Source organism: Hermetia illucens, chromosome 3 (genome assembly GCF_905115235.1).
Source record: "Hermetia illucens chromosome 3, iHerIll2.2.curated.20191125, whole genome shotgun sequence".
NCBI lineage: Eukaryota > Metazoa > Arthropoda > Insecta > Diptera > Stratiomyidae > Hermetia > Hermetia illucens.
In genome coordinates this window covers 11,452,956-11,466,503 of record NC_051851.1, presented here as the reverse complement: position 1 = coordinate 11,466,503, position 13,548 = coordinate 11,452,956, and the positions used below count along the sequence as shown (strand labels likewise).

The window sequence follows — 13,548 nt, the reverse complement described above, 5'->3', positions numbered from 1 at the left end:
ACTAGCGTTTAAGGATATATTCGTTCATGACACTTATCTACGTGAGTTGCGTCAGCGATAAGTGCCGACACTGCTCCTGGTTGATGGTCTGTACACTAGGGACTACTAGAAAGTGTGGAAGACATTCACCTTACGTGATTCCTCAACGTCGGGGCGGTGAGAGAGGATTCGTCTCAGGCATTATTGGTAGTGATCGATGCAGTGCAAGGTACACTTCGCGCTTTGCGAATCATGGAGCTTACGGTTGACCAGGACGCATTATCGGTCGTAATCATCGTAGTTAAGTTTGCATCGAGAATGGCGGGATTTCCAATGGAGGCCCCTACATTGCAGGAACTATTACAGTTTAGTACAAGTTTCGGAACCTTCGGCTTCGATGAGGCTATCCAAGCAAACAAAGGTAGATAGGCTGCGCCCTTCGCAGCACCGGCAAGAGCTTCAACTAGCACATCGGCGGAGGAGCATAGTTTGAGGTGAACTACGTTGGCATCAGCAGACCCCTCTTCTTGCGCTTTCTGCCAGGGTCCTCACCCCACCGCTATCAACGTTTGGCAGGTATGACGGTTTCGCAGAGGTTTGAAGCGCTAAAAGGCTCGAACCTTTGTTGCAACTGCTTTTGATTGCAATAAAAAATTTTAATCAAGGTCGAAATGGTTTTGGATTTTTTATTTTTAGTTACACAACTTTATTAAAATGCTCTAAACTTAGGTTTTTATTAATAATCATCTCAACCGATTGGCCATTCCAGGCTTGGCTTCTACACACACATTGGCATTCCACAGTTTTTCAGACGCCAGCTTTTAGGCTTGCGGCGGTCGTCTACGCGCATATCCAGGGCATTTCAAGATTGGCTGGTTTTAAGGCATAAGGGAGCAAACAACACCACTTCGGTGACCCTGCTCCCCCTTTCAGGGTAAAGGTAACGTCTGATGCCTCTATCCTGCATGGAGCCGCAAGACGTGTATTTTTTAAAATTTGGGTTCTAGCACAGAAGAGAGAGATTCGTGGACCAGAAATCGAAAACGAAAGTTTCTTTCCCATTGGTCATTTCCGCGACCAAGTGAATCGCGGACTCATGATGCCCCTATATCGAGGCCAAGCCATTTGGCAAGGTAAGGTCGACGAATTGCTTCTCTAGAGGGATTCCAGGAAAGAGTACAGGAACCGGAACGTAGATGCGAAAGAACCAACAAAATTTGTCGCCATTTGTGTTGTACTTTGCCGACCTGTTGCGTGGTCGCATCCGAGATCTTGTGATGTGGGGCGCCCTTGACTTCGGTTTTCTCCGTGCTTCCCAGTGATTAGATTAGTTAGTCATTCGGGATCCGGATTACTGCTATACCCTCGGCCAGAGTTTCGACCGTGGGGGCTAAGCTGTGGCGGTGGTAGCCATTGATGAGGTGCTGAGTGCCGCGGTGGGCGGGCAGTCACAAACGAGTTCGCTGAGCCAATGAAGCCAGTTCGTCGATTTCACTACTTGCCAATTGTGGACGATAGCTGGCGAGAAAATGACGTTATTGGTAACCACGGATCCGGCTAATGTTCTCATGCTGAGTAGGAGCTGGGGTGGTTAGCTGTTTCCAAGTTGGAGTTCGTTGAACAGTTTGTGCAATGGCTGCTCGGCAGAGTCGATCAAGCGCGTTAATATCTCCGGTTGAGATACTCGTACTTACCAAACTCTGCATCACCGAAAAATGAGACGACGTGGTCGAATGTGTTGGTACCTGATCGAATTTTGGGATTATTGGAGGTAGATTCAATTCGCGCAAACCATACCTCGGCTCCTCCAGAAAGGCTGCAGATGTACTGGCGAGATAGCCATAAACTAGGGCGAAGATGTACCGTTTGTGAGCCTATTATCTCTAATGAGAGGCTTGTTTGACGCGTCATCGTATTCGTCGTCCTTGCTATTCGGGATATCGTTATCATTCGACATTCTGACGGGATACAAACTGATTCGATGTCTGTTAACGAAATTAATTGAAATATGCAATTATTTGATATGAAGATGTTGGGCACCCCCTGGATGCAAGCCAGGCGGCAGTCGTGGTCATTCTTCTTCGGCAACATTGGATGCGCCACTTGGTGGTCTATTGCGCTGAAGAGGCTTATGAAGCGTTGTCGCCTCGCAAGTCATCGATGGCGACGCTATAGGTAGATAGGTATCAGTGGCCGCTCCGCCGCTTTGATGCCATGAACTACCAAAATCGAAACTACCAGGCACCGGTTAGATGGCGCCATCTTGGGGCGTACCTCAAGTTCTCAAGTGGTTACCTCCCAGATGAGACTGAATTACCCTGGCTGGACATGGATATACCCATTGCGTAAGGCACCCCTCCAAACCTATTCTAGTTAGAGCCTTTTTGATGCATTTGATACTAACGAAATTAAAGTGCTTGTTTACTTTATGAAGACGCGTTCATACGTAGTACCACCTTACCGAGACAACCAGTAGCTAAACGGAAGGAAGATAAGGTGCGATTGCCAGGCAATATTCTTTGATTCAGATACCACGCATCTCCGCATAGAACATGCCCTACCCTCATATTGATAATTACCCAAGAGTTTTCCCCCAGCAAGAGAGAAACATCGACACCTTTCAGAAATCTCTGAATGTGGCGGAATTCCGGCAGTCACCAGAGACGAGCTGCTGGAGATCTGCGGTAGTATAGGCGTCAGTGAAGCTTCGGGTCTAGACATCATATCTAATAAGGCCTTTAAGCTCGTGTTAAAATTCAGATCGGATCGCTGAGTGATTCGATGCGTGCATGTCCAAGGGGATATTTCCTGCAACAAGGAAGCTGGAAATTGTAATATTTACTTTGGAACTTGGAGCCGTGATAGCTTCACGGCTCCTTTAACAATGTGACGTTGATATCTTCCTCTAGCAGGAAGGCCAACAGATTTGCTGGGGTACATTTTGAATGCACATATATATTTCCCTGGGATTTACCCTCAGAATGCTCTGCTGGCGTAGGGGATGCAGGGATTGGATGAGCTTGTCTTCATCCATGCGAATCTTCGGCAAACACGCGGTCTCCAAGTAATCTTCTCGTATACAATACAATCTCGGGAGGAGTCAAAGAAGGTACCCGATAACTATTTCTGGGCGCCTGGCCTCAACGCTGCTCCACATATCCGACGTCAGATTGCCGCTACCGAAATTAATATCCGCCAATGCCCGCCGTAAGTGACTCCTGGCCACTGCTCCACGGTGTGTGCTACACGGGCCGGTCGTTGCTATTTGGTTTCCGAGCCTTGCATACACTGCTCTCTTGTTTTCATTTTTGACCTTGTCCTGAGATCAATTGCCCTTGAAGACGGTAGGTTTCGTTTTCTTCTGGTTTCACAGACGTTTTTTATTGGATTTCTCGGCAATCACGTGTATTTGACAAGATCCTGTTCGTTCCGCTCATCGACAGTACCGGTCTCTTTATTCTTAGCAATCTTCCTCATGATATCGATGGCTGGAAACCAGCAACTCGTCCTTCGATGTTGCACGTGGAGAAAATGAATAGCCCGGTGGTCAGGGTTTTAATTGAAATTGAAGGTGCCCAAGACATTCAGATTCCTCATACTAGAGACCAACCCCCTTGAGGCCGTGCAGCTTTCAGCATATGATGGTTCACCTTTGTTTAGGGTCCTTTTAGCACTTTTTTTCCGTGCAGGGAAGGTGGGCCCGGACTGCTCATCCTCCCCAGATCTACCTGCCTTTAAAATATTACCAGCATGCAAAGAAGTCCTCATTCGTTGGGTAAACTTACTCTCAGTCTGGCTCTACACACTCTTGGCCGGTCTGAAGACGGTTTCCAGCGGTCACCGCATGCCAGGAATTACCCAATTATGTAACCTTAATTTAAAACATGAACTGACCAGGCCACCCCTCGTGTATTAATGGTCAACAAATCCTAAGTAGCTCTTCACTCGAAATACGACAGTTATTAAAATTGGGTTGGAGCTTCCTGGCGCCCTATAGCGGCATAGAGAGAATATTGGTGCGAAGCAACTTTAATCGGATGTTAGAATCGAGGTATTTGCACTTCCATAATTTAACAAAACGATGAAGGCGAATGTAACGCGAATTCCTTGTCGCAGGCATTTTATATAAATACAAATTCTCAGTTATTAAAAATGCAAGAAATAAACATGTAAAGAATCTGATTTATTAAAAAACCTATTTCATTGGATGCATACACATTTCTATCTTTACTAAACAAGAAATAACTAGCGTTGCGTGCTTTTCGCTATTTGCTCCTTCAATACCAAAATGCTGGCCCGTTGTTCGGGTGGTAGCATTGCAATCTGTTCGTCCGACAATTGCAGAACTTGCATAATCAAAGCTGCCTTCTCCTGATCTGAAGCGTCATTAGGAATTCCATTTGCTGGCGGTAAACGACTTTGTGGTCCACTTTGAGGTCCTGATGGAACGGGCGCTGGTTGATTCCCACCAGCTTGTCTTAAACGCGGATCTCCACCCCGTTGACGTGGATCATTGATAGTATTCAAATTTGGCCCCATATTCGGACCACCGGCAGAAGGAACGTTGCCTCCAGATGGAAACGGTGGAATGACAGGCTGAGGCGGGTGCATTTGACGAGGATTTCGTTGAAAGTTTGTTTCCATTGGATTGGGGACAGGGTTGGGAATGCCGCGCATATCTAAATCTAAATTGCGAGACATACGCGGATCGACGACTCCTCGCAAATCAATGTCCTGACCGCCCATAGGACCGAAGTTGTTGTTGTTCAGCATAGGCGGTACTTGCATGTTGCCTTGATTCTGATTCTGACTCTGAGACATTGCCATTGGGCTTATTTGCTGTGGTTGTCCTGTCACAGGGTTGGTAGTAAGGATCGGTGGCATTGTGTTGGCCTTGAAGAGCATCGACTGGAATTTTTGAAATAAAGGAAAAGTTGTTTTTTTTTTAATAATTCGTTGCAGATAATTTACTACTTACCAATGCTTGCTGCGGATCGACAATTCGCATGACAACCTGCGCCTGCAGCAAGGCATACGCCAACTGCGGATTCACAATTAACATTTGTCGTGCCTCGTTCGGATTATTCTGTATACATGTCTTCATTTGCTTCATGAGCTCATACATCTGCTCTGGCGGCAGGGAAGCTACAGTTTTCGTTATGATTTCCGGGGCATTCTCTGGATCGCAGTGTTCGCCATAAGGATTTTCTACCTGTGGCCCCTGTAGAAGTTGTTGCATTTCCATGCGAGACTTTTCGGTACAAGCGTTATCGACACGTAAAGTTCGGCCACCAATTTCATAGCCATTCAAATTTCTCATGGCACTGAGCGCCGTTTCTTGATCTTTGTATTCACAGAAACCATATCCTTTGGGTTTGCCACTTTCTCGATCGAAAACAAGCCTGCAGATGAGGGAGGAAGAAATGAATTACTGTTTTGAATATACGACATTATCACGCGCTAAAATTCAATTCGGATGCAGGATGATAAGAGTGTTCTGCACAGAATCCCCGGACATTAAGGTATTGGCACTGGGGTTCCTAAGAGTTTCCGTGGCGTCATTAAAAAAATCGAGTGATTTGATGACCGTTTGATGAGATTCGGTATGATCTCAGCTGATCACATTGCGGCGGCGGTAGAGGCAAATTCAGCACGGTGATGCATTTGATTTCGTGAAAGAGTGACATAGGAGAAAATCCCAAAACATCGTTCATTTTGTTAACGGCTTCACAAAATGCACAGAATTGATCTGATGCGGAGAAAGACACCTTCTAACAACTACTCAACCCAAAGACCTGTAACGTACATGTTGATAACTATGTCGTCATTGAAATGGCGTTTCATAACTGGTGTTCTTTGTGCTCGACGTAGTAACGAACGTTTTGAATCTAAAATTTACCGCAATGTCATCCGTCCTGTCGCTCTCTATGGTTCTGAGTGTTGGCCGACTATAAAAGACAATGGACGACGTCTTGTGGTAATGGAGATTAAGATGTTGCGTTCCAGTAGTGGTTCTAACTGCGGTATGCAGCAGTATTTGGATCGATTTTGTCAGTCCAGATCACTGGAGTCATAGGAACAGGGAGCTAAAAGAAAGTTTCTAGACAAATGCGAAGTTGAACTGTGAACCGTGTTATTCGGCAGAGATACTGAGTAACCCGCCTGAAGATATCTATGAGCACTGGTCCACAATCAAAAGTGCTCTTTTCTTGGGTACTGCATAAGTCGTCGGCCTGTATTGACGCGCGCGAACTCCGATACCCGACCAAGTCCCGTGAAGCTCAGCGTAGTGTGCGCCGGGACAAGAGAGAATTCGCTATTGAGCTCGAAGCGCAAGATGCCACAGAACGCAATAATTTCAAAAGTGTATACTGCGTCACGAAAGAATTTGGATTTGGTCGCAAATCTCTCGTTGGAAGTGGAAAGAACACTTCATCACAGTTCTTAACCGTATCTCATTCGGTGAGGTTCCTCCTCTTGTGGATAAGATGGCTAACCATCTTAATATGCGGATATAGACTGTTCCTCCAAACAGAAAGAAATCACTTTGGCCATCAATGCACATAAATGGGTTTGACGATCACTCCGCAAACTAATTTATCGGTGCACCTGCGGTTACTACAGATCTGCTACTTCCACTCATACGGAAATCTTGGGAATCCGAGATCTTTCCCAGAGAGGACAAGTTGGGGATAATCGTGAAAAAGAAATTTAGCAGTAAAAGAGGCAAACAAGTCAACGATAATTTTTATAGAAAACTACGAGAAACGGCCCAGCCTTGATATTACTTATGAGGTGGAAGAATTTTCGCTTCAATCTCGGCCAAATCGTTTTCCGCGTGGCTACGGGGGGTTGTTGGTTCGACGGGGCGCAAGTTTGCTAATAATAATAATCGTTGGGACCAGAATTCACATTGGAGAAGGGTGATGGAACACTTCATTCAAGACCGTAACGTTATACTATAGGATTACAGTACCCTATAAGAGACAGCATTGCGCACGCCCGAGATTATTACCCTGATTTGACTCAGGTACTCATTCACAGCTGAGTCGACTGGTATCCGACGTCAAATCACAATACAAATTTCAGTGCCACCAGGGGGATTTGAACTGCGATCTTCCGTACGACCGCCTTGTGCTTTAACCACTCAGCTATCCAGACACTGGGCTTTCTTTTTCGTTTATCCGCTTCAGTTGTTTCGCTCCGGTGTTCCCCCTCTGCTCCACTTATTGTTTGGCTATCATGTTGCTGGAACAGAAAACCGCGGGAGGCGCGATCCCCTCAATGGCAGCTCTGGCAGTCAGGGTGCCTTCCTTTTGGTGGCGCAACCCGGCAGGGTGGTTCCGCCAATTGGAGGCGCAATTTGCGTTGGCTGGCATCACAACAGATGCGACGCGTTTCAACACGCCCTCATCGGTATCGACGAGGAGACCATCGGATTAGTCCCAGATGTGCTGGAGGACTGCTCCTACATCCGACTGAAGGAGTAGCTCACAGGACGGCTTTCAGTTAGTTAAGAAGATATGCTAAATCACCCCCAGTCAGTTGCTTCGAGGCTCCGAGTTTTTGAAGTCCCTCTGGTTCCAGCGGCTCCCGGAGAACACAGGCGTCATCTTAGCCTACGCGGACTCCGGCCTGCTGGAGGTGTTGTCCGTCACGGCAGATAAGGTGCACGAGGTGTACTCGCGTCCCATGGTCGCGGAGGTTTCTCGAGACGCAACTCGGGAAATCGACGATCTAAAAACAATGGTGATGACATTCGCCAATGCAGTCACGGAATTTACAGCGGCGGTAGGTACTTTGCGTTCAGGAGGTAGATCTCGATCGCAGTCACGGTTGAGATTCGCTTCCTGAAGAGGGCGTTCCGATAGTCGCACGCCGGGACCCTCATCGGCGCCAAAGATTTACTGATACCACCGTAAATACGGAGCTCAAGCCACTAAATGTACCACAGGATGCAATTTCAACGCAGCAAAAAACTAGACTCGTTGGGCGCCTCGGCGATGGTTACCCGAAGCGCAGTACCATGCAGCTTACAATTTTCAATCCTCTGAGCAAGCGTTGCTTCCTGACCGACACGGGCGCTGAGGTGTCGGTTCTCACGTGACATTGACACTGCAGAACCTACGACTAGCTGCCGCGAACTAGTCTCCCATCTGCATCTATGGCTATAGGCAGGTGGACGTGAGTCTCGGACTGCGCCGGACATTTTGTGGCGATTCATTCTGGCGGATATAAGCACCTCCATTTTAAGCGCCTCGTCCTGTGTCATTATGGGCTGTTGGCGGATCTGCAGAACAAAACTTTAATAGACTCCACAATCTCTTTAAAGTCGGTAGGGAAGATTTCCACCTACGCAAACGACATTCTTTCAATAGTTTTCGAGGATCGCAACCGCGATGACATTGGATCTAGCCAAGGCGTGTCCCTGATGAAGACATACCGTAAACAGTTATCTGCACACCTTTTCGATTCTTCGAGTTCACCAGAATGATTTTCGGCTTGTGCGTCGCTACGTAGATATTCCAGCGATTTTTCCACTCTCTCCTACGAAACTTAAACTTTTTTGTTTCGTATACACGGGTGGAACCGGAATCTGAGAATTGGGACTACCTTGAGTGCATTTTTCAACGTCTCTTTGAGGTAGGCTTGTTGAAAAAGTATCAATAGCCAATATCAGAAATTGTATCAAAAGCGATATTTTTTATTTTATTTATTAGTATTATCAATTATATATTATAAAGTCGCTAAAATTCTTTGCCTTCTCCGTAAAAGGAAAGAATAGAGGAAAAAAAAATTTTTTTAGTTGACTCACTACTTACATTCACCACCCGTTCTTTCATGATGAGCTTTTCATAAGCTCAGGTGGCGACCACGCGATCCTGAATGGCACACATGAACCCCTCCGTCTCAGTAAAGAACTTCCCAACACACAGCCATCTTTTCAACAAATGGCTGCCAAAGACAATTCACGTGTTTACCGTGCATTGCCTTCGATTACCATCTATCGATCCGCTCTTGGTCTGACTTCACCCCACTCAGATCGATCCTTCAAATTAAGTGGAGTCAGCTCACAGTCTGCCTTACAGACAGCCGCATGCACAGGACTCGCCTGCTCTTTGCTGTAAAAATAAGCACGCAGCAGCTCGACTTGACGATGATGTTGTGCCACCACGTGAAATACCCCTCTACCTCCGATGTCAGGAGGCAGGTTCATCCGCTCCACGGCGTGGAGTTTGGATGATGAATTCGGAATTTGGACATAAGTTGTCCGTATCCGCCGCTGGACGTTTTCCAGATCGGTCTTCGTCCACGGCAATATTCCGAATGCATAAGCCAGCGGAGGGATAGTGAATACATTCAATGCGCTTATTTTACTCTTCCCCAAGAGATGCGAGGTCAACACCAGCTTTACGCATCGCAGGAATTCGGACAACAGAGCATGAGTTCCTTGCAGAATTCCTAGGTACTTGTAGAAGTCTGTCTCGGTTATAGCTTCGATGTGGAGGTCACCAATCCTATGTCCGGCATGCAGCTCGTGCTGATCTTTGCAGATGGCTTGGATTCGACACTTGTCTAATCCAAACTCCATCCGATTATCACGGCTGAACATGTCTACTATTCGCAACAGACTTCTGAGATGGTCGTCAGTATTAGCATACAGCTTGATGTCATCTAAGTACATCAAGCGAGTCAGTTCGCACTTAGCACGTAGGCCATATTTAATTGCAAAACCATGCCGTCTAGCATCATTCAGTAGCCATGAAAGGGGTTCAGTGCCATGTAAAACCAAAGGGGACTCAACGAATCCGCCTGGAAGATGCCCCTCCGTATACGGATGGGCTCTGAGGTATTAGCACCCTCAGATGTACGCACTAATAAGGTGGTATGCCAGCCTTCCACGACTATCGCCAAAAACTTTATTAATTTCCAATCAATGCGATGCAGATGTAGGCCATCGATTAGCCAGGTAGGCGGAACGCTGTCGAAAGCCTTGGCATAATCGGTATAGCAACTAAAGAGGTTTCTCTTGGCTTCCACTTGCTTGTCCTACAACCTACCGAGTCGATCATGAGTTGCTCTTTGCAACCCCTTGACCCAAATCGGCAGCCCTTCTGCTCCTCGGACAGAATGTTGTTGGTTTCGAGGTGTGCATTAATCCTTCCACTAATAATGAACGTAATGAATTTGTAGAGGGTTGGTAAGCAAGTAATCGGTCTTGTATTTGCGGGGTCCTACATCGTGTCCTTCTTAAGGATAAGGTAGGTAATCCCCGCAGTGAGGAAGGATGGAAATTCCTCCGGCCGACTCATGACCTGATTTATGCTGTGTGCCAATCGACTGTGCGCTGGTAAATTTCTTATACCAAAAATTCTGCACCCGATTCAGATCTGAGCCCCTCTAGTTCTTCGACCTGTTTATGGCTCGTTGAACTTCCTCTTCGGTAACATCCGCAAAATTCATGCCAGGCGTAACAGCATGGCGGGTGCCTTCCAAAGTCCACCACAGTATTCTTTCGCTTCCCTTACCGAAAATTGCACTGTCTGGACGCTCTGTTGGGATTCGTTGAGAGATCTAAAAAAGCTCGGCTGGTTCCTCGCGTATACTGCATTCTGGACACGTTTGGAGTGACTTTCACCATACCGTCGTAACCGACTGCATATGATAGAAAGTTTCTGCTTTAGTGTGTCCGGAATTTCAACTACGGGTGTTTCACTGGGGATGACATAGTTTCTGTAGATTCTCTGCACTTTATTTCTCACCTGCTGGCATTGCCAGTGCTGATCTGAATCAGACCAGCAGCGTCCTGCCTTAGGGAGTCACGTCGATGTTCCAGACGAATTTTCCATGGTGGATTACTTCGGTTACTTAAACCAATAACGTGAAAACGAATCTTCTGACCGTGCCGCAACTGCACCACAATACACAACTGCTTGTAGTTGCAGCAGTGACATATCAGCACACAGTCGAGATGCAATCTTATCATTGATTTGAGATAGAATTCCCGGAGTTGCTGGAGATACATAGAGCCTTGGAATACCTGGTCTATTCAAAGGATCCATTTCCAAGAATTATATATACACGCACTTTCGAATTCGTCCCGAACCTCAGCGGAGACTTCAGCCGGACGGTGGAGAAAATTGCTTCGGTGAGTTCTGAAACTGTTGCCTGCGGCGTGGTGTTGTCAACGCCGTAGTCTCTGCCCCCACCAACTCTCAGTCACCAGTTTCCACGATGACCTCAAGACAAACACGCTTCCTGATGATGGCCGGGATTGTGTCGCTGTGAACAATAAAGCGGTACTGGTCTGCGACTCGCTGCACAGTCACGTGCGCAAATTGCGGGAAACGCTCGACGAATCTCTGGTGCAATGAGGGGCGGTAAGATGTTGTACCCGCCCTCGCCATTATTTCGTAGTAGTAGCGGATGATGAAGAGGTTAATTTCTTCAGTCCCCTTCATCCGCTGCCCGAACCTCCCGAGGCGGACGTCACAGATTGTGGCGAAACAGCTGCAGCAGGCGGAGCAATGCTCCTGGTCCTCGTGGCGCCTAGACGTCGAACCGCCCCACGACTAGCGGTTTCGACGCTGTGCTGTCCATTACGGGAGCCCGACCCAGTCTCAAGATAGACGACTCCCGCCGGTTATCCGTACCGGACCTCGAATTTCTTCTTCTTCTCATTTTTTGCGGTACATTTTATCCGTAGCTGCCAGGTGTGGTGATAGCTTCCTCAGAGAGTAGTCTGCAAGACCTCCTCCTCAGAGAGTAACTGCAAGACTGCAAAACTTGCACTTTCCTCATTTACCCCCTGAGACGCTGCGGTAGCGTACACCCATTCAGACTGAAGCCATCCATCCTTCCTCTCTCCACAACCAGGGTTGGGACCGGCTACGGCGGAGTTCAGTTGTTATTATTATTTGAAAACCGTAAAAAGGTAAAATTTCTCGGTCAGAGGATTATGCCTTATGGAATCCTGACCTGAGCCAGACAATGTTGAAGTGATTAAGGACTTTCCTCTGCCAACAACGATGAAGGATGTGCGAAGGTTCTTGGGCATGTTAAAATGCTATCGTCGATCATCAAGGCTTGAATTACCCCCTGGCACAGTTCTTCGCATCGCTTGGGGTTCGATGAATATCTCGACTGTTCCACGTACGCCGCTACACCCGAGAACCCACAGCATATTATGTTCCATTGTTCGTAATCCATGGATGAGGAAGGAAGACTGAATGGCGCTCAACACAGATATTGAGCCCCACAAATTTGTAGAGGGGCTGTCGAGGTCAAAGGCGAATTGAAGTGTTGTAAAAGCAGCAACAGTCTCGATCCAAAGTAACTCCAAGGATTTGACGAAACCAAGAAGTATGTCGGACGCGTGGCCTAATATGTTGGTATAGTCTAGAGCCTTTTCCGGAAGTAGTACTTCACGGTAATTCGGTGTATATACGAGCCGAAGAGAGGTGGTGGTTTCAATAGACGCGATCCTCAGACATTGCTGTAACTTGGCCCAGAAGCGGCATTTTGGTGTTCCCAACTTCATCCACAAATGAGACTAAATAACTTCAAGAATACAACACTCAATGCTAAGAAATTTGTATCCACTTACTTCAAGGAAATCACAGGACCGACTTCACTGAAAATCTCCTTCAGTTTCTCTTCTGTTGCTTCATACGGAATGTTCCCCACTGAAAAGCGACATTTCGTTAGTTTTGACCCGTCAAATGGGGATTGTAAACTTACCGAACACTGACCGCATTGACTTATCCATAACACTCTGATCATTATTTTTCTCGCCCATTTTCACTTCCCTTTTTAAGTCGAATTTAAGATGGAAAAATTATTCAAAACTCGCTCCAACAGATCACAACAATCGGCATCTGCACGCCAGACGGACGTTGACAGCAAAGTTGTGGCATTGACATATGAATTCAAGTACTAGATGCAGGGTTGACCAAATCGATTTATTTTTTTGTAGATTCAATTCGGGGGAAAACTTCCCCGCAATGACAGGTGAGAATTTTTATATTTATGAAAAAATGTACCACAAAAAAAAGTGGAATAATTCCATCCACCTTTTAGTTAAAATGGCAGAAGATTGATTAAATAAATGTATAGAATACACAAAGGGAGGAACTCATTTAATACCTCCCAAAAGCTAAGAAACCCATTTGCCAATCAGAACAAGTACCTCAACCTCCTCAACTCTATTCCATGCATATGTTTCGAATTCGATCGTCAATAAACATGTCTGCTTTCAAACTTTCATGGACGGACTGCTGTTGTATGGGACGTGAGTTTTGGGAAAGCGTTTTTGCGTTTCTTATCACATCTTAAACCTTAAAAAGTGCGTGAGTGAAACACGGTTCCAAGTCTACAATCAATTTGACAGACATTTCCATGAAAAAGTGTAGTTTTCTGGCAGAAATTCCTCGACAAAGCTCCTGCCCGTGCGTTTTCGAATACCTCAAAAATTCCAGCAACAACTTTCGCACAAAATCGATCTCGGACACGACGGCGTAAGCTTTTTTCTTGCGATAAATGGAAATTTCAGTAATTTTTTCTGAGATT

At 46.4% G+C, this 13,548-nt stretch overlaps 2 protein-coding genes across 2 annotated transcripts in view; one reads left to right on the top strand and one right to left on the bottom strand.

The window, feature by feature from the left end:
• Window positions 1-4,141: 4,141 nt before the first annotated feature.
• On the bottom strand, window positions 4,142-12,778 carry LOC119651302 (cleavage stimulation factor subunit 2). Its single transcript, XM_038054828.1, has 4 exons — window positions 12,721-12,778; window positions 12,587-12,665; window positions 4,958-5,381; window positions 4,142-4,887 (listed from the first exon to the last, which is right to left on the bottom strand). The coding sequence occupies exons 1-4, from the start codon at window positions 12,776-12,778 to the stop codon at window positions 4,225-4,227; spliced, it is 1,224 nt and encodes a 407-aa protein (XP_037910756.1). The 3' UTR covers window positions 4,142-4,224.
• Window positions 12,774-13,548, top strand: part of LOC119651299 — a 30,170-nt gene continuing 29,395 nt past the window's right edge. Inside the window, exon 1 of the mRNA XM_038054823.1 lies at window positions 12,774-13,496. The gene's annotated coding sequence lies outside the window, so the exon portion shown is untranslated. The remainder of the gene's footprint in view (window positions 13,497-13,548) is intronic.

Bases quoted from the DNA above. Each gene is read 5' to 3' on its own strand.
- LOC119651302 (XM_038054828.1), bottom strand. From the start codon at position 12,778: ATGGGCGAGAAAAATAATGATCAGAGTGTTATGGATAAGTCAATGCGG. The intron at 12,666-12,720 runs GTAAGTTTACAA...GTCGCTTTTCAG, and splicing joins GTCAATGCGGTCAGTGTTCG to TGGGGAACATTCCGTATGAA. The intron at 4,888-4,957 runs GTAAGTAGTAAA...CAAAAATTCCAG, and splicing joins TCGATCCGCAGCAAGCATTG to TCGATGCTCTTCAAGGCCAA.